Source organism: Vicia villosa, linkage group LG4 (assembly GCF_029867415.1).
Source record: "Vicia villosa cultivar HV-30 ecotype Madison, WI linkage group LG4, Vvil1.0, whole genome shotgun sequence".
NCBI classification, from domain to species: Eukaryota; Viridiplantae; Streptophyta; class Magnoliopsida; order Fabales; family Fabaceae; genus Vicia; species Vicia villosa.
This window is the reverse complement of record NC_081183.1, coordinates 150,834,883-150,858,065: the sequence shown is the minus strand read 5'-3', so window position 1 is coordinate 150,858,065 and position 23,183 is coordinate 150,834,883. Positions and strand designations below refer to the sequence as shown.

General features: G+C 33.0%; 1 protein-coding gene across 1 annotated transcript; it reads right to left on the bottom strand.

Moving 5' to 3' along the window:
• Positions 1–12,939: 12,939 nt before the first annotated feature.
• On the bottom strand, positions 12,940–21,118 carry LOC131595508 (F-box/LRR-repeat protein 4). The gene is made up of 8 exons (XM_058867862.1): positions 20,640–21,118; positions 20,299–20,553; positions 19,298–19,704; positions 18,641–18,826; positions 18,327–18,519; positions 14,295–14,371; positions 13,828–13,978; positions 12,940–13,556 (listed from the first exon to the last, which is right to left on the bottom strand). The coding sequence occupies exons 1-8, from the start codon at positions 20,904–20,906 to the stop codon at positions 13,260–13,262; spliced, it is 1,833 nt and encodes a 610-aa protein (XP_058723845.1). The 5' UTR covers positions 20,907–21,118; the 3' UTR covers positions 12,940–13,259.
• Positions 21,119–23,183: the final 2,065 nt, after the last annotated feature.

The window sequence follows — 23,183 nt, the reverse complement described above, 5'->3', positions numbered from 1 at the left end:
GAATATGAGTTATGAAGGAACCAAATGAAAAAAACAAAAGAAATGAGGCGTGAGAGGTAAATAATGAGAGTATCCTTGAATTGGGGAAGCCCCTATGTAACATCATTTTTATTCTTCATGCAGTTTCATGTAACAAGGTGGCATTATCATTATTTTATCAAAGCTTGCATGCACACTTGTTATCCATGTGTGTGTCTCACTCTCTAAATTGGATTAGTCTTAAAAACTTGAGTTACAAAACAATTAAAAAAATGCTAACGAGTACTTCAGGGCTCGCACTCTTTTAAGTGTTTATAGGTAACCGTAATTTTGTCTATACCGACAGCTAAAACTAACTTTTCCATCATATTTTGTATTGTGGGTGAAGATTATATCAATAATTAATTCACCAGGCCATAATAAACAATATAAGCACAAACTTACCCTTAATTAGTATTACGGGTATAAAACGTGTAGTTAGTATGCTAAATTTGAATGCAATGATGGAAATTTGTGAGTAAAATTTGAAGTTTGGAAGAGGTAGAAATGATGGAAATGTATGGCGTCATGAATACTACAAAATCTTATGGTTGTGGCTGGCAGCCACTCTTTGAAATGCATGCGCATGAACTCATACTATCTCACATTTTGTCCACACTTTCGCTCTCTTACACGCAACCCAAATGGAATTACCAACCACAAATGCACAATATTCTTGCACAAATACTAGTCACACACACCCTTCATATCCATCAATGATATTTAGAAAAACCACAATATTTGCCGATCGAATCAAATCTTGTTAAAAAGGTTTCAACAAACTCTCAAAAAATATCTACAAAGATATTCTTCATTATTTTTAAAAAGAAATTGGAGATGACACTTATGAAATAAAGAGTAGTGTAGTGCATGCACATTTTCTCCACCAATCACTTTTATTAGTTTAAATTAATGTGAGTCTCAAGATTTTATGTGTGATTTGTTTTGAAAGTATGAGGTCAACATAAATTTGATTTAATACGAGAGTAAAATGTTAGAGTGAAGGTTACAATATTAAATTTATGAAAAATACATTTAAGATGTGTTTTTCTTCTCTACACTAGTACTCACTCCGACACACATTTAATAGATGACATATACTTATATTTTGGTTGGATAAGATGTGAGTTGTGTATGGTCTGGTACCTATCAGAGCGAGCTTTGCAACTGTTTGGATACGTACAAAGTATTCTCAGACATCATTTTTCTCTGTTGGCTAATGATTAGTCGAGAGTAGGTTGATTAGCGGTATGGTGAGTATCTGAACCATTCGTTGTTTGTAGAAGATTGAGGTGTTCATAGACATTCATTTTTCTCAAATGCCTAGTGATTATTAGTCGAGAATAGGTTGATCAGCAGTATAGTGAATACTTGAACCATGTGTTCTCGGTAGAAGATTGATGTGTCTATATCCTGCACAGTTGACAGACTGAGACGAGATAGGTGGTATTGTCCTATATTTAAATTTTCAATACACCAAAAAGACTAGAGTTGTTGTGATAAATAAACTCAAACTAACTCTCCATATTTATAATAACTTTTTACATTTTTTTTCTTCACATTACTCGATGTGGGACTTGGATGAGTATTCACTTTAACACAACATATATTACATTCATTTAAAGTCTCACATCTCTTCGATCGTCTTCACAACTAATCATATTTGTAGAAGAGACGCTCTTCAATTTTTCGGTCTTCTTCTTCATGCTTCGCACATCTTCTGTGAATTAAGACATCTAGATTATAGGTGACCAAGTTGTTAACAATAATGACATTTGACATAATTCATATCTCTTGATTGAAAACTTATACGATATTGATCACTAGAGTTTTTCATTTTCCCTCTTTTACCTACTAGTATCTAATTTTCTTTGGGAGATTTATCAATACCCATCATTTGTTGACTCTTCTTCAATGATTTTTCGACTTCATTTAAATGTAGGGTGTTCTTCCTTGCTAATATTAATTTCACTAATGGTTTGTAAAATTTGGATAATGAAGCCAACAAAATTAGTGTTTGCTCTTCATCTTTAATTTTTTCTCATGCATTCATGATTTTAGATATCAGCTCATTAAATTTATTAAGATGGTCAGACACATTACTTTCATCTTCTATCTTCAATGAGTATAGACTCATTTTCATCATCAATCGAAGGTTAATGTGGTTGATGAAAAAAATTAATAAATTTCATAATTTCTTTAGATAGGTTTCGTTCAACACTGTCACTTTAATCTGTGGAGTAAGTGTCAACCAAATTGTACTCACTATATTTTTCTTGTATTGTATTCCAATTTGATTCTTTAAACTCACTTTATTTATCCTTTTTCTAAAATATAATCAAGACATTGTTGGACCAAATAATCTGTTTACCGTGCATTGTCATAAAGAGAAATTCATTCTTTATCAATCCAAGGAATATTCATCTTTAATGTAGACATGATATTGTTTAAGAAAAAACAAATCAAATATATTGATAGCTAACATTCGATTTCCTCCCTTAATTAGAACATTTGCTTTAATGTCAGTGATGAGTCATAACGACAAGAATCCACAATGGATCAAGAGCAACACACAAGTGTGTGAGAAAACACATATTCAACAAAATCCTTAAGGCACTGGGTATATGGGTCATCTCACAGCTCAAATGTTCAACCTCCATTTTTTCAAACAATGTGGAACTTTTAACTCACACATGTATCTCAATATGAAATACAGTAGAAAAGGAGGCAACACATGTAGTTTAGTCTATGCATTCGTGTGTATCTGACACTTGACATCCAAGTTACTATTTGTTGAGAATGTAAAGGAAGTCAATGTAGTTCACGATGATGTCCAAGTGATACTAAAACAAGTTAAGAATGTTTTGTGATGCAATAGATTGAGGAAGAATGAGAGTAATAATGTAGTTCACGATGATGTCCAAGTGATATTAAAACAAGTTAAGAATGTTTTGTGACGCAATAAATTGAGGAAGAATGAGAGTAGTAATGTAGTTCACGATGATGTCCAAGTGATACTAAAACAAGTTAAGAATGTTTTGCGACCCAATAGATTGAGGAAGTATGAGAGTAGTTTGTACAGAAAACTACAAGATGTATTTTATATTATGTATTTTACTATTATAAATCATTGATTCAAATTCTATATTTTGAACACATGTTGAAGGAGTATTTCGTATATTCGGGTTATAAAACCTAAATATATATTGAATGTTATGTTTGGTTCATTTGTATTTCATAACACAAAATAATGAACTCTTACTCATAATCAGTCAAAATGAACTCTAACATAACTATAATTTACAACAATAAGAGGATTCGTCCTCATTTTTTAAGATCAACGTCGATGTTGCATTGTTTGATCTAAAAGACCAACTAAATCAATTGAATCATCATTCCAACTACCACGACAAAAGAATGGTGATAATTGTTGAGAACTGTCGTTGTCCATCAATCGATGATGATTGATGTATTTGTTTCACCAATATGCAAATTTAAAATGACCATAATGTAAGAATCGTGTACTCAATATTTGATCAGTATCATATCAAGGGACCGGTCAAATTAGACATGCAATCTTTATCATATTTATCCGTACTATCTTTTCAACCTTGATTTGTCTCGAAACATTTAATAATATTGAAGCGTGCATGGTTAAACTAGATGAAGTGGCTCATTTTTCTTCATGATTTTACTTATAAACTAGATGAAGTGGTTTTTTTTTCTTCATGATTTTACTTATGTTTAATTAATGTTTTAAAGTTATGTTATATTGTTAGTGTTGTTGAATTTGATTTGGATATATATTTATTGGAGTTGACAAAGTTTAGATTCTAAATTTTAAGTCTTTTAAATTATCAATTTCATTTCATTTTGATAGGACTTGATAATTTCAATAGGCAAATAAAATGTTCTTATCTAAAAAATGGAAACCACCTTGATCCTAAATTAGTTAGGCCCCACTAAAAGTATATGCACCTTTCTAAACCCCATACAAGCTAAAAGCCCCCCACCCTCTACATAATAATGCAAAGCTGAAACCCATGATTGGTCCCACAATGTGACAACAACGTACAACACCCTACAAGAGTACACATCATCTAGCATGTATCCCAACTTGATGGCACACTTTGGTTCACTCCATCTTTGTGTCAAGTGTTACTGAGATTTTAAGGGACATGGTGTCCCCACTCATCCCTAAACTACAAGACAGTGGCATCATCAGTTGGCAAGGAACAAGCTGCCTTTAGCCGCCATACGTGTTTGCATGCGCATATTTTATCATACATGATATGTAGAGAGTTTGAAGCCATGAATTGAAAAGTGGTTCATGTGCTTCAATTCATTCATTTCTTCCTTTCAAAAATTATTTTGTATCTAGGCATGTCTTTCTCTGGCTTTTATTGGTTATAGCTTAATTGGTGTGCTCTGACATGTGTTTTCTTTCTTCTTCTATACAAACATGATAAGCCTGCAAATCATGCGCATACTATGGATTGAAATAAACAAAATTTTGTAATCCTTCTTAAATAGGACCCCGCATAGGTGTTAATTTGTTAGAAAACGGCTCTGCCAATAAGTTTGCACTGACAACAAACTTTACTTAATATCCCACAAAGAGTATTTTAAATAATCATTTTGCTATATTTCTATTATAATTTCATATAAATTTTAAAAAAAATCTTTTGTAAAAAATTCTCAAACTGATTTTTCATAAGAGATGGATATTCATCTCTTTAATCTTCATAGATAAGAAAACTATTACAACTAATGCTAGGGATGCAAAAAAAACTGGTTTATGAGATCGGATATACAAAATTCAGTGCATCAGTTTTAAAAATTCAATTTGTGTTCAATGAAAACTAAACCAGATCCATCTTGTCACCAAAACAGTAAACCCATTTCTATTTTTCAAAACCAATAGTGATCCATAAAACCAGATGATATTAATGGAGTAAGGATCCACTCCATTTTTTAAACTTCATTTCTTTTTCACTACTATAATTTTGTGTGTATATTACACGTATTTTTAAGACATGTGACACATATTTATTATTTATTTAACTTTACACACACAAAACTATACTAATGGACCCTCCATTTTTTTTTAGGAAATAGAGTGGATCCTTACTCATATTAATGAATAGAGAAATTTACAGTGTCACAAGCTAATTTCCATTCTTGACACATTCATTGTGTGTTTCGTCATTCAAGTTAAAAGAAATTTAGCCACTCTTCATTTTAAAAAATATATTATATTATTTTTGTATGATATTCAATTTATAGTTTTTAGAACTATTTCAATCCTTTATTTAATTTATAAAAAGAAATACAATAGTTAACTGTAATTAATTGTTCTATATAGTTAGTTATTCACTCAACAATTAGAAGAAATTCTATTAATAAAATAAGTTATAGTGAGTGTAAAAAAATTAAAAACCATTTTTTATATAAAACCCGTTTTAAAATTGTTTTTTTTTTAATATTAAAAATTGGTTTTGAGAGCACCGATTTAAAACTGGTTTTTTTTAAAAATTGGTTTTTGTGAAAAACTGATTTAGAACCAAACCGATCTTTTTGGACGCGCGCTGCTTCATCTCTATGGGCGTTGCGTGCTTTTATGATATCAAACTCTCTGACGTCGAAGAAAGACTTCGAGGATCAGGGATGATTTGAAATAGTTTATTTTTTATACACTTAACATCAAGCCAATCTTGACTTAAGTAAGTACAAGCAAGACTATGGACTCTATCAAGAAGGTATGGAACTTCTCGACGCACCTCTTGAAATTCCTTCTTTATGTAAACCGATTTTAAAAAAATAAAGGTAAAATATTCTTTTTCGTCCCTTAACTTTATCTTAGAGTCCATTTTGGTCCTTAATTTTTAAAATGTTCAAATAGACCACTTATCTATTAAAAAGGTGGCACATTATTCCAAAATTTTGGCCAGATTGAAACTGATGACAATTTGGTTATTATACATATTAAAGTGCTATTGGACCATGTTCATTTTTGTTGATTTCTTTTTCTTCTGCAACTACTTATTTAACACTCATGAATACAAATTTCAATAAATACAAAATTCTCACTTTTTCAATTCTTCCAAATCTTCAATCACATTAAATTATAAAAAATAGTCTTATTAAAATATAAAAATAGTGTTATTAAAATATAAAATTAATATAATTTTTAATAAAATTTAACAGATTTCACGTTCATCAAGAACACTAAACCCAGCACTTCAAGTATTCATTGTTCTTCATTCCAGTGCTTTTCAAAACTCAGATCTTCATTTGTTCTTCTTCTCTTCATTCTGATTATTTCCAAAACTTATTTCTCTAAAAAAAGTTACGCGGCTTCCGTGGATGCATCTACGAAACGTGTTGAGGAAGAACACTTCCGTAGGTGCTAGGGGTGGCAAAACGGGCCCGGCCCGCGGGGAAAGTCCGTTTTACCCGCACTTTTTCGCGGGGCGGGGCAAGGTTTTAGGCCTGCTCTCTTTAATGTGCCCGCCCCGCCCCGCCCCGTTTTTTTGTGGGCTTTTGCGGGCATTTGTTTTTTATAGAATTTTACTATTTTTAGGCCTAAAAAGCCGAATGCCCGCGGGCTTTCCCCGCCCCGCCCTCACTTTTTTGCGGGGCGGGGCAAGGTTTTAGACCGCACTCTTAAAAAAGCCCGCACCGCCCCGCCCCGTTTTTTCGCGGGCTTTTGCGGGGCGGGCCTAAACGGGGCGGGCATGCCCGTTTGCCACCCCTAGTAGGTGCATCTACGGAACAATGTCTGTATTGTTTTTTCCGGCAGTGTTGTAATTCTGTGTTATTTTAGCAATTGTTTGCAAATAGGTATGATGCACCCCGATAATATTTCAAGAGAATTAGCTCCTTTAATCGATGTTTGTACGAGTGTTGATGGGGTAGTCGCAAATATGGTAGACGTCGGAGGTGACTTTAGTAGCAAGCAAGACTTTGATGATCGTGAAAGCATGCTAACATGGATTCGTAGGAATGCCAATAACCTTGGTTTTGGTGTGGTAATAGGTAGATCGAATAATGGTACGGCAATGCAAGAAGAAACTCGTTTGTAACAATGATGTATCTACGGAAGAGTCTGATATTGAAAATAATGGTGTTTACCGTAGATGCGTCTATGGAATAGAGAAATCTATGACCCTTCCGTGGATATATCTACGGAACATTCTGTGACAGAAATTGTGTGGTCCATAATCACCAAAGTCTTCTATAAATTTGGAGTTTCTAGGATTGCATTATTACACACAATCACAAACACAAACACAAACACAAACACAAACACAAACACAAACACAAACACAAAAATGACTCACATAAGGCCTTGTTCATGGCAGCGAACATCATTCAAGCGTCCCAATCCTGAACCGGTTTATCGCAAAAGGGATGTGCATGTTATTTTCACTTCCGTCAAACTCCCAAGCCGGTTAAATTTTGGAACATTCATTCCTTCGACCAACTCAAGAGGACTCTGATGTCTTTTTTAGAGGGGAGTACAAATCCGGCGAAGTCATCAGAAAGATCTAGAGGCTTAGAACAAGGACCTTGTCTGAGACCGGAGAAAAGGAACGTTGGTGGGATGAAGTGGAAGGCGACGTTGATTCTATTCTAATGATGCATGGATCATATGACATTGTTTTAACTGTTGTAATTTCTTAGATCTCTTAGTTTTCTGAATTTTCTGTTTGAAATTTCGATGTATCTTTTAATCAATGTTGATTTTAATCAATGAATAGATCTTTTATCGTTACAAATGTTGTTGTTCTAGTTTTCTGAGTCTGGGTTAGTTCCGTAGATGCATCTACGGAAGAGTTCCGTAAGTGCAGCTACGGAATCAAACAACGTTAAACTAAAAAGAATGCTTTCGGAAGTGCATCTACGGGAGTACGAGGACAATTTAATTAATTCGATTGTGCGTAAGAGAGTCATGGGATGGGATGAGAAATTGTCTAAATTTAATAATTCATCGGTGATATGGAAGAAGAATAGTTGAAAGAAGAATAGTTCCGTAGATGCATCTACGGAAGAGTTCTGTAAGTGCAGCTACGGAATCAAACAACGTTAAACTAAAAAGAATGCTTCCGGAAGTGCATCTACGAGAGTACGAGGACAATTTAATTAATTCGATTGTGCGTAAGAGAGTCATGGGATGGGATGAAAAATTGTCTAAATTTAATAATTCATCGGTGATATGGAAGAAGAATAGTTGAAAGAGCTCATTATCATTAATTTAAAATTAGTATTTCTAACTTCTTGGTAGGATATTATTAGCTTTTAATACTTTCTCTATTCTTATTTATTAAAAAAATTATTAACTAAATAATATATTAAATTTATATATACTATATAGTTTAAATTAATAAATTTAAACTTCTTTTTAATATAAAGATAGGATAGAATATAAAATAATCATTGCAAAGAGAAATAGTAGTACTTCCTCTGGTTTTATTTATAAGAAAAGATTCTCTTTTTAGATACATTGAATAAATAATGTATCTAGACAACATATTGTCCAGATACATTATTTATCCAATATATCTAAATAGGAAATCTTTTCTTATAAATGGGACCGGAGCTAATATTATTTTATGACGAAAAGAAACTGAATTATTTTTGTTCCTACTCCAATGGCAGAGTAAAATCCATCTCGAAAAGGGGAGACTAGATGGACAAAATATAATCGCATCCTTCCATACACGCTGCATCATTTCCTTTGTGCTTCTATGTTTTCTTACATTGAAAACAAATGCATAACTATTGATTGCACCACGCAAGTATGCAAGTATGCATGATTCTGCTGCGTGACCTTCACTGTCCTGTTTCTTTGTCTTGTTCATTTACATATCCGTAGTCCGTACAATACGGTGCTAGGTAATTAATCATCCCCAATCATGCCCATTTTAACTCAATGCAAAAGCATATTATCCTTACTAAAATTCATCATATTTTTATTCTTCTTCTATAATTAGAGATTTGCTAGGTTGGAAAAGTGTATACATATATGCTTTATTTATAAGAAAAAAATTATTTTTTAAATTATTAAATAATTAATATATCTCGTACATATTAATTATTTAATTAATTTAAAAATAATTTTTTCTTATAAATAACCTAGTTAGAATTTTGTTATAATATTATATTAGAATTAAGAATGAAAATAGGTTAGACCGTTCTTCAAAATTTATAATCTAGTTATGTTTAAGAGTCCGTTTGTTTCAGTTTTAAAAAATGTTATTTTTTTCTTTGTATATCATAAAATAGATTTTATAAAATTATTTTTTAAAATATTACAAGTTTTTTTATATTCGTTTTTTCTAAATTGAAACACTAATTTTCACATCCTATAATATAAACATATAATATTGAAGTTCAAAACACAGTCAAAATCGCAATTTTTTAAGAAATTAGTATTTCAAAAATTACTTTTATGAAAATCTATTTGAAATAGCTTCAAAATTAATTGATTTTTAAAATTTTGATATTCAAAAAAATTTTCAATAAAATGATGAAATAACTAAAATAATATAATAAGAATAACTATTCAAATTAATTTTCATTTGAATTTTTTAAGAAAAGTTTTTTCATAATTTTCTTTTACACAAAATTATGTATTACTATAAAAAAATATATTTTAAAAAGCCAAAACAAACATTCCCTTAGTAGTTTGACATATTTAACAAAAATATTAGGCGTAAATTTTTTTAAAAGTTTATTTAATAAAATAAATTAGACTTAGACTCTTAAATTTTTTTTATAAAATCTTATAAATCAATTGATATATATATATATATATATATATATATATATATATATATATATATATATATATATATATATATATATATATATACACACACTAATACTTAGGACCCGTGTGAGGCACGGGTTAAACTTTTTCTACGTTAAATATGAAAGACAAAAATATTTGTAATTATAAAGTGTATTTTTAATAAATTTTACAATAGTACTTAAAATTATCTATATATAAAAATTTCAAATGAAATATCATTTTAATGTCATATTATTTTGTAGAATATAATTGTAGTCAAATTATAATACCAATCTTTAACTAATTAAGAATTATAATATTTATAATATTTTTATTTAAAATGTTTATACTAGTTAGATTTGATCAAATAAAGTAACCTACCCAAAAAATCAATTTATATGAATTTCAAAAAAAAACTAAAAGAATATTTGATTTAAAATATGATATGATTATATAGACAAATAAGAAAGATATTTGAAATTATTTAGAAAAATCTTGATCCTTTGATATTCATACAAAAACAATAAAAAAGTCATTCCATTTTATGATAACATACATATATTTGGACATTGGCAAAATAAATTTAAAATATATCACACTGCTTCTTTAATTTTCTTCTAATCAACGAGAGATAAAATTGAAAATCGATTGCTAAGTTAGCCACTAATGAATAGAAATGACTAAAATGATTTATTTTAAAAAGTTAGAGGATCAATATAAAGTTTTTAGATAAGAGACCAAGATAAATCCGGATATCAAGTTAAAGGTCTAAAAATTGTATTAAACTTTTTAAAAATAACTTATTTTCAAACTTGGCAGTCCAAAACCTTTATGTTTAAAAATGATAATGTAAGTTTTCATGCATGCTTTAAGATACCCTTGAAGCAAATGATAATGTAGGTGATAGATTGAGGCATGTTGGTGTGGATACATGTCAACATGGAGGCCATCATGTTCCCTCTGCCTCAAACTTTCTGCCCTCTTCATAAAGCTTATTACTAGTACTGCTATATCATTATTTAAAACTAGTAGTATTATTTTCTTCACCTATTGATCTTTCTACCTTCCCTGACTCCAAGATATTTCCATGTCCATTTTATACCTTTCAAAATCAGAAAGCCAAATCTCTTGAACATTGAAAAAGTTTCTAGACCACATAACATATAGTAGTACTATTGTTTTTTTCATTTCCCAATAGGCAATAAAACAAAATAAGTGTGATTAGGTTTTCTCTTAATCCACATTATCAAATCTTTGGCTAACAATGAAGTATTACCTGCAGAGATCTTTAGTTAGATTTCTTATCTAGAAAAGAAACATTAACTAGGCATGCGCATATGATATGAATCTCCATTTTCTTTGTTCTATTTGTTTGTTCCAACTACTATATTTTTTTTTCTTGTTTTTAATTATTAACCTTAGTGCTGACAACTGTCTCATAATATATGGCATGCATCAGAAGCATGGCTTTTTGCAGTGAACTTTTTCTCTGCTAAGATTCTCTGTATCCAAACACATATGAGGTTAAAAAGTTAATCTATAAATAGTAAATATTACGGTAGTAAATCTTTAGGGGGACAAGAATCTTCTAGTATGTCATTAAGAATTGTTTAGAGAGTTGTCTGTAGGAATAAATCTTAATGCAGATGTAATATTGTATTATATAATGATTATAATGTTGATATAACAGATGCATAACGTGAAGTGAATAATACTGACTCAGTTTATAGCAACCATAGGTCAATGAATAAGATTATTCAGCTAAGCTAGTTGCTTCAAATTAATCACACTCTTGCTACTCATTAGCCGGTCCAGCTTACTATAATTTATTTATAACACAAAAGTGTAAAAGATATCCTTAAACATTGAATAATAAACAAATTTTGTTTAGGAAATCTATGGATATGTTCCTTTTCTAGATATATGTCCTTAGTAGTGACTTTTTTACAGCTTCAAAAGGGATCTTAAGGTAAAAGATACTTCAATGTCCAACATTGATTTGTTGGCAAGTTCCTTGTTATTTCCTAGTTTGACTTGTTTTTTACCACTACATGATGCGTAACCTCTTTGGAGGGACAGGGGCAAAACATAAGCACTTAGATTTATGAGTTGAAAAATGAAAGGAAAAAACTTGTTAACAAGTTGATTAATAGAAAAATATTAACGAAGAAAAGTTTTAAAAGTTAAAAAGTTGAAACAAATAATGTAAAGAAATGTGGTTTTGGGGCAAACTCAATCTTATAGGTGGCTCGATAACAAGAAACCTGATGACAGGTGGTCCATTGGATTCTATACGAGATTTTTGATATCATATTAAGAAATATGATTGAACCTAACTCAATTCTATAAAATCGACTTGTAGAGTGAAAATTGTCTCACTTATAAATACATATTCAAGTCATATATTGTCTGATATGAGACTAAACAGATAATATAAGATTTTCTGAATAAAAAATCATCCAAAGTGGCCAACCAATGCAAAGTGTGTGCAATCCCATTGGGCTAAATAGCAAGGGTCAATAGTTGTTCTATTTAGATATTGAGAGACCGGTGTTAGAGTATGCATTTTAAAGATGTTAGGCTATGCATTTTAAAGGTTGTTCCTTTGGATATTGAGAGACTGGTGTTAGGGTGAAATTGTTCGAAAGGACTATTAATTGAAATAGTTGTTGAGATGTGAGAATTGTCAAAATTGTTGAGTTACTGTATCTTTTCCAAAGTGAAACTTCATCAAGCATGAATATCACATAATTATTATTTTAGTGTAAGACGTGTGAATTGATTCATAGAAAGGAGACAACTATTTACTATGATAGAGTTATAACACATTTATCTCGTAACTAATTTTCCTTGATTGACCATAGAGATTCAGATAGGTATTTTATGAATAGCCAAATACAAAAGAAGTTCTAAAATGTTAATGAAGAATAACAAGAAAAAAAAATTTGAAATCCAGAATTGAGATAAACGCTCCTCAGAAAATCATGCTTTGCTGCTTCTGTCATGCAGTACTAACACAAACTAAATATGCCAAGTGAAAACTGAAAAGCATAACATTAGTGATGATAGCAGAAAGGAAGATGGAGATGAAGAAAAACCATGCAACTCCCAAAAGGCCAAAACAATAAAATCAAAGCAAATATTTATTTTCTTAAAGTTACATATCAATACAACACATATTTAACTAAGCCTATTGTTTCCTACCCTCTTGGCACTCCTACGACGAGGTATCTGGAGTGTTCATGAGGCTAAAGCATTAAATTATTACCAGAAAAACCTTATTGACTAAGAGAAAAAAAAAACTTATGTTTGTGTGGAAACTTACACAGCCATGTATCCTACAATTGTACCCATTTTCACAGCTTGCAATAAACTTTATTTATATTCACACACCATAGTGTAAGAAACTTGAGGATATGCATGTAAATTATGTAGCCAAGGAAGTCTAGAGGTCCACACACAAGTAGGAAATGACAGAACCTGCCCGTCGTTCAGTCCGCTGGCTAACCTTCCACTTCTCGACAAGAACCTTTTTTATGTTGGGACAACTAGAAACAACTGTAGCCACTCCAGCTGAAGTTATGCTAGAGCAATAAACCATGTGGCATGACTCTAGTAGGGTGCAGCTTTTTACAAGATGCGCTAAACCAACATCTGTTATTTGACGGCAGTGAGATATTACTATTTCTTTAAGTAATGGACAATTCTCTCCCAGCTCAGCCATAGCCATATCGCCCAAATTCTGCAGTTGTATTGAGCAATGCGATGAAGCGAAAAACATATAACAATAAAATTGCAAGACTTCATTAGGGTATAGTAGCAGATAGGTTGCAAAGTTCATATATTCTTGTGCACAAATTTGGGCTAATTCATTTGGGTGCATGTTTCATCAATAACATTTTGGTGAGAACTGAGAGCTATAACTGAATCAAGAAAGCACATCACTAATAAAGGACTGTAACTAAAGAAACTACATCGCTTAGGGTATATAAAGGAGGGACTTGAATACACACCTGTAGTACACTCACGTCCAGAAAACAGAGTTGAGGGGAACCCCTTGCAATGGCTATCAGTCCAGCATCTCCAATTTGGTGGCAGCCACTTACATTCAGATACTGAAGGGAACAGCCCTCGGCTATAGCAATAAGGGCTCCATCCCCCACCCTAGCAATTTAACAAAGCAGTTAGGTTGACATCATCCATGTTAAAAAAATACAAAAAATGTTAATTAAGTAATCGAGAGCAAGCTTGAACAAACTAATTATGAGTAGTTCATTTCCTATAAAGTCAACACATTTTCTCAAAAGTAATTAATTTATGATGGAATTAAATTGAGTTTGAGAAAAATGAATGAACCAGCCATAAAAATATTTCAAGAGCATGTTGCAAAAGTTTCTCTAGTAATAACAATATGATAATAGAAGACATGTAACTGAGAGTATTTCAATGGATAGGAAGAATAAAATAACTGTGGTCTTACCTATCACAGAATCGAATGCTAAGATCAATTAGAGACTTGCAGTTCTCACCAACAGCAGCGATCCCCTTATTGCCAATCTAATATAGAAGATAAAAAGCAGGAAATATCAGGACAAAGAGTCAAAAATGTATAAACACCGTAATCTTATATAAAACTTGGTTGAATAATAAAAAATTGGTTTAATGCAAAACTGATTATATGATGAACGTTTATTTTATGCAAGGAGAAAAACGAGAATGCATAAGGGAATTCATGTATTTTACACAGGGGAGTTATAGTGGATTGATTATTCACTATCCTGAAACAAACTTTTTTTCCATATTCCTTAGTTACACTTCGGATGAAAAAATAGCACTATACTCTTTGATATGTGAATAATTCAATAAAGTCATAGTGTTAAGGGACTGTTAGGAACCCAATAATTGGATTCCAAATAAAGAACACTCTTTATTAAAAAAAATATGAAAGAATAGGAGAGAGTCTCTCTTCCAAGGGTTTCCCCTTCACAATGGAGAATACTCTATTCACAATTACAATATTCAAAGATATTCTCTAACCCTTGCTCTCTTATTTATACACATGCTTTCTAATTACTCCAAAGAACTAACTAACTAACTTCTCTAACAACACATAATTACAACTCAAATAAAACTAGCTTCTCTAACACCTCATAACTACTTTAACTAACCTGATTAGCATAATTCCATATCCTAACAATACACATCTCCTCAAAAACAACCTTGTCCTCAAGGTTGACATCTACCATATTCTTCTTGTAACATTTGTTGTACAAAACAAAAGTTTCCTAGATCCCATTGTTTGCAGCTTGGTGAACCAATTTCCTCTTCGCCCGCCTTCGTATTCCACTGTTTTGTATATAGCAGCCAACCTATGTTGTTGTCCACCAAAAGCATTCTTCCCCAAACTCCTTATGTGTAACTTCATGACAAAACCACTTGCTAAATGCTAATTACTCATATCCATTGTGTTAGAGAAAAACAAAAATTCTTGGCCCTCCTGGATCCCACCGCTGGGAGCTTGTTGAACCCATTTGTGCTTCAACCAATTTCATTTTACATTGTTTATCACTTACATGCCATAGCAACTGATAGAGCAGAGATCAAATATAAATGGAAATGGAAATACAAGTCCATGCAAAGCTCCAAAATTAGAGAACAAGCTTCTCCTACTGCCTAACCATAAAAGTGAGTACAAAATGCAAAATGATTATAACTAATTCCCACTCTTCCATTTATTGAGAGGATATCCTAACAGATTGCCACCTCAGCTATCACACTTTCTTAGTGACTCCTTTCTTAATTCTCCTCTCATACACACGCCAAACTTTGGGCCCAACACATCCCCTTCTTTATTTAACAAGCCCATTCCTATTGTCAACCAAATCTGTCTTGCCTTCTCCGCAGCTGCCACGGCTAACTCTCGATCTGGTGGCTTTGCCGGTGGTCCAAGGCCACGTCGGTCATTTGTTGAATTCTTTCCGCATTTCCACCTTCACCTTTCACATCTACCTTCTTTTCATCCATTTTTTCTTCCTTGAAACATTCTCTTTCTGTTTCTTGATTTTTCCAGCATTGTTTCCACTGGCCAATCTGATGTTAATTTTGATTCTTGCCTTGGTGTTACCCACCCCAATTAGTGATGTACAAGAAATTCAAAGAACAAAACAGAACAGGAGAACCGAACAAAACTGGTTTTAAACTGACCTGTTTGTAATATTGAGAACCAAACCACGTTTACCACAAACCGAACCATTCATTAGAAACTAAAAATGAATTGTAACATAACTGAAACAAAACAAATTCTAATAACATAAAATCAGATCAGTAAAACCGAATGAAATCAAACAAAAACTAAAATTAGACCACCCAAAAATGACTAGTCAAATAACCCTAAAACCCAAATTAGGAATTAACAAATTAGAGGGTAATAACTGAAGCTCCGTGGCCAACTTCTGTGTCTTAATTGTTGCGTTTGAGCGTAGCAGCGCCGCCAGCTGTTAAAAATATTCACCGCACAGCAGTGTCGTCGCGAGTAGCATCTGTGTCACGTAGAAACACCGTCGCGAGTAACATTTGCATCGCATAGCAGTGACGACATGAGTAGAAATTATGTCGCAAGTAATATATCTCCGTCGTAAATATAATAACCGCCGCAAAAAACCTCATCAACCTCCCAATTTGATTTTCTGCAAACAAGGTCTGGTGCATGCATTTGATTTTTGTTTTGATAATTTTTATGGATTTTGTTGCTTTGTGCTCTGACAATTGACACTTGCCTTCGATCCTCTCTTTCTATTTCCAATTTTCATGTATGTTTCCGATCTATCAGGTTGAAGAATTTTTGTTTCTGAACATAAATGATCTCCTTCTGAATTTGTCTACGATGTGTTTGTGTGTATAAACATATTTTAAATGATATATAGAATATAGGAAATAACTTACATTTTTGGATAATGGTTTCATTATTTCTTGGTTCTGTTCAGTTCGAAAATGGAGAACCTGTTCAAGGAACTGGTATGACAGTTTGGTTCAGTTTTGGGGAACTGGGCAAAAGTTCAGTTTTCTCTCCAAACCAAACCATGAAAAGTCCTAACCCCAATGGACTGGTCATATCAATCACCTTTCTTGCCCAAGAACAAGATTCTTGGTGGCTGTCTCCTTCAAAAATAGTTTTCTGTTGCCGTGACAAGATCTTCTTTGCAGAAGGTTGAGCCTCAAACTTGTTGGACACACCATGTAGCATATTTACTCTTAGACCCGTCAACCTTTTAGATATGCCAATCCCTTAGACACTCTTCTTGACCACAGGGATTGCAGCCTCCACTCTTGGCTCTTCCTCTCTTCTTGTTTTACCATTTCACTAAGAATATATTGGTAGGTTTTGTATCCTCCGTATTGCTGCTCCCTCTGCCTTACACCCACTATTTTGCCTTCCAAATCCTCTGATCAGACCTGTAGGAAAAGATTCCCAGGTTAAATCTTGATTTTCTTGATGCTAAGAACTTCCTGCTCCTCAAAAGTTTCTTCAGCCATGCAATCCACCCAATGGGAATATATCCCCATAAAAGTCCGCAAATTCACCATTTGTGCCACCTCCATCTCCAACTACATTGACACTTCTCGAAGATCCGGCAGGTCGGACCAATTGTTAGGAACCAAATAATTGGATTCGAAATATAAAACACTCTAATAAAAAAATGTGATAGAATAGGAGAGAATCTCTCCTCCGAGGGCTTCCACTTCACAATAGAGAATACTCTATTCACAATTACAATATTCAAAGATATTATCTAACCCTTGTGCTCTCTTATTTATACACATACTCTCTAACTAATCCAAATAACTAACTAACTTTTCTAACAACTCATAATTACAATCCAAATAACTAACTAACTTCTCTAACACCTCATAACTACTTAACAAACCTGATTAGCCATAACTCTATATCCTAACAATAACAAGGAGCTAGAGTGGATAATAAGAAAATAAGAATCAAACAAACCGAATCATCTTAGTTCAAAAAGCAAAACAACAACACATAGCATGAGCCTTTAAAGGGAGTGACATCATAGGACTGGTCAAACAGTTAACTTGCTATGATGTCACTTAGTTCAAAAAATGCATTATAAATGAAATAGTTATGCCAGATTAAGAATAAACTAATTATTGAAAAATAGAGCTGCATTTGAAATTTTTTTAATTAAAATAAATTCGTAAGCATAAGTTTTGTTTGGACTGTATTAAGGTGAAGTAATATCTGACTGTTAAGTCAATAAATTACTTGAAATATTTAAATATTTAAGGCCAAATTAGAATAATTGTGTGAAATGTGTGCCAGTCTTAATTCTGGCCAAAATGAATAATATCATTGTTATTTCTAGTTTATAAGGTTCATAATGCATTTTGAAAGTGAGCAACCCAAAAAACATGTTCAAAGTAAAAAAAAAATGAAACTACACATACAGAATCGCATTTTCATATAGAAAACCAAACATGAACACAGATGGAATACCTCATAACAGCGTCGGATATGAAGCTTCTTTAAATTTGTGCATCCAGTAGCTATACCACACATGGCTTCATCTCCAATGCTTGAGCAATCTACCAAGTGAAGAGCTTGCAAGAATTGACATCCCTTTCCAACCTGAAGAAGCCCAAGATCACCAATTCTTTGGCAGTAAAGCAATGCTAACTCTGAGAGATGCCTGCATAACAGAGAGTTTAGATTAGCCTCGTTGATGGAAAATTTGAACATTTAATAACCTGTGTCATCAACTATTATATCAATACCACAAGCTAATACAAATATAGGACGACAAAACATACTGGCATGATTTCCCAACAGATTCAAGTCCCAGAGTTCCAATATTGTGGCATCCATTGACTTCGAGATGAGTGAGTTCCTTGCACCCAGTAGCGATTGCTTCCAAGCCCTTGTCACTTAGGAAATAGCAATCACTCAAAGTCAAATTCTTTAACTTCTTGCATCCTTTTCCAATAGCACGCAAACCCCTGAATGGAACATTAAGGAAGAAAATTACTAACTAAACCGCAAAAAAAAATGCTTAATGTAAATTAATAATGTGCTCATAAACAACCCGTAGACTGCAGTTCTCCCCCCGCCCCCTGGAGGTCATACAAAAGGAAAATTTAAAATAAATAAAGCAAACAACTAGGTAGGGGTTGCTAGATGGATCAAAAGAAGCCATTGGGCTATGTCAAAACACAATTTTAAAATTTAATCAGAGAAAAGGGATGGTTAGCACTTAGCACAGCCGCTTTAAAATGATCGACCCTTAAAATGGTTGATCAAGTCAAAAAACATTAAGATGATTTGCAATTTGTCTTAAGTTCAATAAATCTTAAGACATATCATAACATAAGAAACAAAGACAAGCATTATTTATAATTTTGTGCAAATTCAACAACTACGGTCAAATGAAAATCCTTAGAAAGCAAAGCAATCATAAGAAAGTGGCTCACTTATCAGTAAATCGTTGAAAACTATATAGAGCCAATAACTCCAGCGACAAACAACTGACGCCTACAGCTTTCAAAGCATCATCTGTAAGATTAATACACTGCAGCTTTAGAGATTTCAAATGTGGACATCCTTGAGCCACAGCAAGCACCCCTTGATTGTGGATGAACTCAGAATCCAAAGACAAAGTCTCAAGGGATCCACAGTGTGATGCTACAGCTTCCATTGAGATGTCAGTTATTTTGGAACAAGCCGCTACACCGAGAGATTTTAACGATTTCCCCACACCTAAAGCGAACTCAACCAAACCCTTATCAGTCAAGCCTTCACAGAACCGCAGATTCAAATCTTCAAGTTGCGTGCAACACTGTCCGACAGCAGCCAAGCCTTGATCTCCAACATAACAACCCTAGAGGAAAATCTCAATAGTTATACCAATAAACATGCATCATTCATACCATTTATCTACTACAATCCAATATATTGATAGAGTAGCAATTCAAATGAAGCATTGATAGAGAAAATGGATTGAGCCTCAGTGTCTCAATATTCTAATGCTTCATAAACATAAACTCTTGCCCTTTAAGACTTACGGTTTGCTTGGACTAGCGTATTTGAGTCGATCTCCTGGCATAAGCACTCCTGAGATTGTTTGAGAGAGCTTATGGAAACCGCTTATGACATATTCATAAACTATTTTTAGCTTATTTCCATAAACTTTTCAAACAACTTATGACATGCTCATAAATTATTTTAGCTTATTTTACCTTTTGTAATAAATATAGCTTATACATAAGCACCTAATTAAGTAATTTATCTAAATAGCCCTTAAGACATATAAGCTTAACTTTCAATTCAAACTATCCACATACACTAGTCAATCAGTAATCACAATAAAACTCTTTTATCCTATAAGAGATGCTGATTTTCCTATAAAAAACAGAAAACATCTTCATTAATCCTATACCATAACAAGTCTAAACCTAAAAGATGGAAAATTAACCTGCAAGTCCAAGGCTTTCAAGTAAACACATTTCCAAGCCAGTGATGATAACCCAAGACTTGTAACATTAGAACACCAAATTAACCTCAACTTCTCAAGCTTAGGAAACCCATCAGCAAGAGCAGCTAATCCAGTATCAGACAAACACAACGAATCAAAATCACTCTCCTCAGAGGAAGATCCATTCTTATTGTTAACATAATGAAGCTTCAACGCCGAAGCCGGCGAATTTTCGCCGGTGACACGTCTTCTCCCCTACACAAAACAAAAAATCAATCAAACACACAAAAAAATTACCAATCGAAACACTGAATCACCGAAATCGGTGAGAGTGTACTGACCAATTGAACGGGGAGTGAAATGGATAGCCGTTCATCGATGTGAACGGCGGTGACGTTGGAGAACCGGGAAGCGAGGAGCTGAACGAAAAGGTCAGGCGAGCCGGTTGCGCCGATACGAATGGAAGAGCGGGTGAACCGTTCGAGGCGGAGCCAGCGGTTGCAGACGAGAGAGCATGAGTCGCGGCTTGATTTGGAGTCGAGGCGGCGGAAGATCTCGACGATTAACTCGTCAGGGAGACACGTGTTGATCCAATCGTGACCTTTCATTGGACAAGACAAGGAACGTTAACGAACTGTGAATTCGATTTTTGAGATTGTTCAAAAACAAGAACACGGGTTGTTGAAATTAAGGTTAGGTTCGGAAAGTGCTTATACATCAGATCTAGAATTCTAGATTGAGACAATTGCGTACCGTACGGTTTGCTGTGGCTATCGTAATATAATTTTTTTTCACTAATTAATTGATAGATTATGTACTAGACTTGTTTAGTTACAAGAGTTCTTTAAAAATATGAAACATGAGGAGTATTTTAATTGTTTTTGAGTATATGTAAAAAATGTTTTCATGGTAAATTTGATGCTTAGGTTGGAAATGCATTCTCATAACGTGATAAGATGACAAGAATCAACTTTATAAAAAGAATAAATGGAAAAAAAATCATTTATTATTATATTATTGTTGAAGAGAATGTTGATAATAAATCAAAGAGAATGTATATGACAAGAATGAATAAGACAATATAATTAATACCCCTCTTTTTTAGAAAATTTCAAACCTCATTCCATATATCTCACACACATCATTGAATTGGCAAAAATGTCTTCAAACTTCTGTAGATGCAACTTTAAGACATTTTTTTATATTTTGTGTGAAAATGTTCTGTAGATATACCTACGAAATACTTTTGTAGATGCATCCACGGAATCAACCCAGACACAGTATAATTGTCAAAATAACAAAAAAATTACAACACTGCTAAAAAAAACAACACAGATAGAGGTGGAAATAGGCCAGGCCGATAACAGGGACCTATAAGCTGGCCTATATAGGCTCAGGCTAGGCCACACATTATTTTTAAATAGAAAATGTCTAGGCTTCTTTATAAGCCTATTTAGTTAAAAAGGCTAGGCCTCAAGTCTTAAAAAAGCCTTTTAAGCCTATCAGCCCGGCCTATTTAAATAAATATGAATATTTTTTTATGATCATTATGTTATGTTTTGTACTTTGAATTAAAATACATAAATAAAACTCTGTTATCTTGAAGAATTTGTGAAAATAAGATGAAAACATAGATGAGCATTGTTTTCATAAGTTTTCTTAAACAAATAGTCTCCTAGAGCTTATGCTAATAGGTAAGTTAAAATAAGTTAGTCTATTTAAACATTATTTTAATTGCTTATTTACATATGTCTAAAACAAATAAGCTTTTATGTAGGCTAACAAGCTAACCAGGCCTTCGAAAAAGCCAGACTCAGGCCTAAAAAATAAGTCTACGACAGGCTATAGGCCAGGCTTAGGCTTCGGTTTTTTTGACAGGCCAGGCTTAGGCTTGGCAAAGCCTAGCTCAGCTCAGCCTATTTCCACCCCTGAACACAGACATTGTTCCGTATATGCACCTACGGAAGTGTTCATCTTCAACACATTTCGTAAATGCATCTACGGAAGTATCGTTACTTTTTTAACAGAAATCTAATGTGTGAGCAATGCAATGGTTGAAGATGAATATTTATTTGAAATTCAGTTTTCTCTTGCTCCATTTGATTTGTTGCACCAAAAAGTTTGAGTTTTGGAGTGAAAAATGGTATTGGAGATATAGGTTTATAGGTTGTGGAGAGTGAGTGTTGATGAAGAAATGTAACAATGGGGAGTGATTAAGCTGGTTCAAATATATCAGATACTTTCGTAGATGCATCTACGAAATAATGTGGCGCTAAGTCATTTCGTAGATGCACCTACGGAACAATCCCTGAACTGGATTTATGTGTATTTTATGCCCATTTGTACTAGTTTATTATATTTCTGTAGGTGCATCTACGAAAGCAGATGGCATAATTAAAATTTTCACGCTGTATGTAAGAGAATCATGTGGTGCATTAAGAAATTTCCCTCTTTTATACCTAGAAAAACATAAGGAAAATGAAATTCTAAAATTATCCTCAACTTTTTGTCTATGTTTGTTTTTTAGAGAAATTGAAGGAGAGAAGTTGCAGAGAGATATGTGAAAAATTGATTATTTCTCCTGTTTGGATAATTGATGAAGTAAGAAAGATAGATTAAAAATTTTGGGCCATCACTTTCTTTTCTCACCTTATATGCGAAGAAAGACCGAGAGATAGGGGTGTATACGGATTGTGTTGGATCAGGTTTGGCCTAACCCGCTATCCAATCCATTCAAATTTTAATAGGTTAGGTTCGTCGTACAACCCGCAATTTCATTACACAAACTGACCCGAACCGACCTGTTCGTTTATGGGTTGTATTTCAAATTAAAAAAAAAATCAATTTAAAAATATTGTAACACAATTTAATACATTTATACTCAT

Excerpts from the sequence above, each read along its gene's own strand:
- LOC131595508 (XM_058867862.1), bottom strand. The coding sequence starts at position 20,906 with ATGAAAGGTCACGATTGGATCAACACGTGTCTCCCTGACGAGTTAATC. Across the intron at positions 18,827-19,297 it reads TTTCAACGATTTACTGATAA|GGGTTTGCGTGCTATTGGAA; the intron begins GTGAGCCACTTT and ends TGTTCCATTCAG. Across the intron at positions 18,520-18,640 it reads TCTGTTGGGAAATCATGCCA|GCATCTCTCAGAGTTAGCAT; the intron begins GTATGTTTTGTC and ends TCTGTTATGCAG.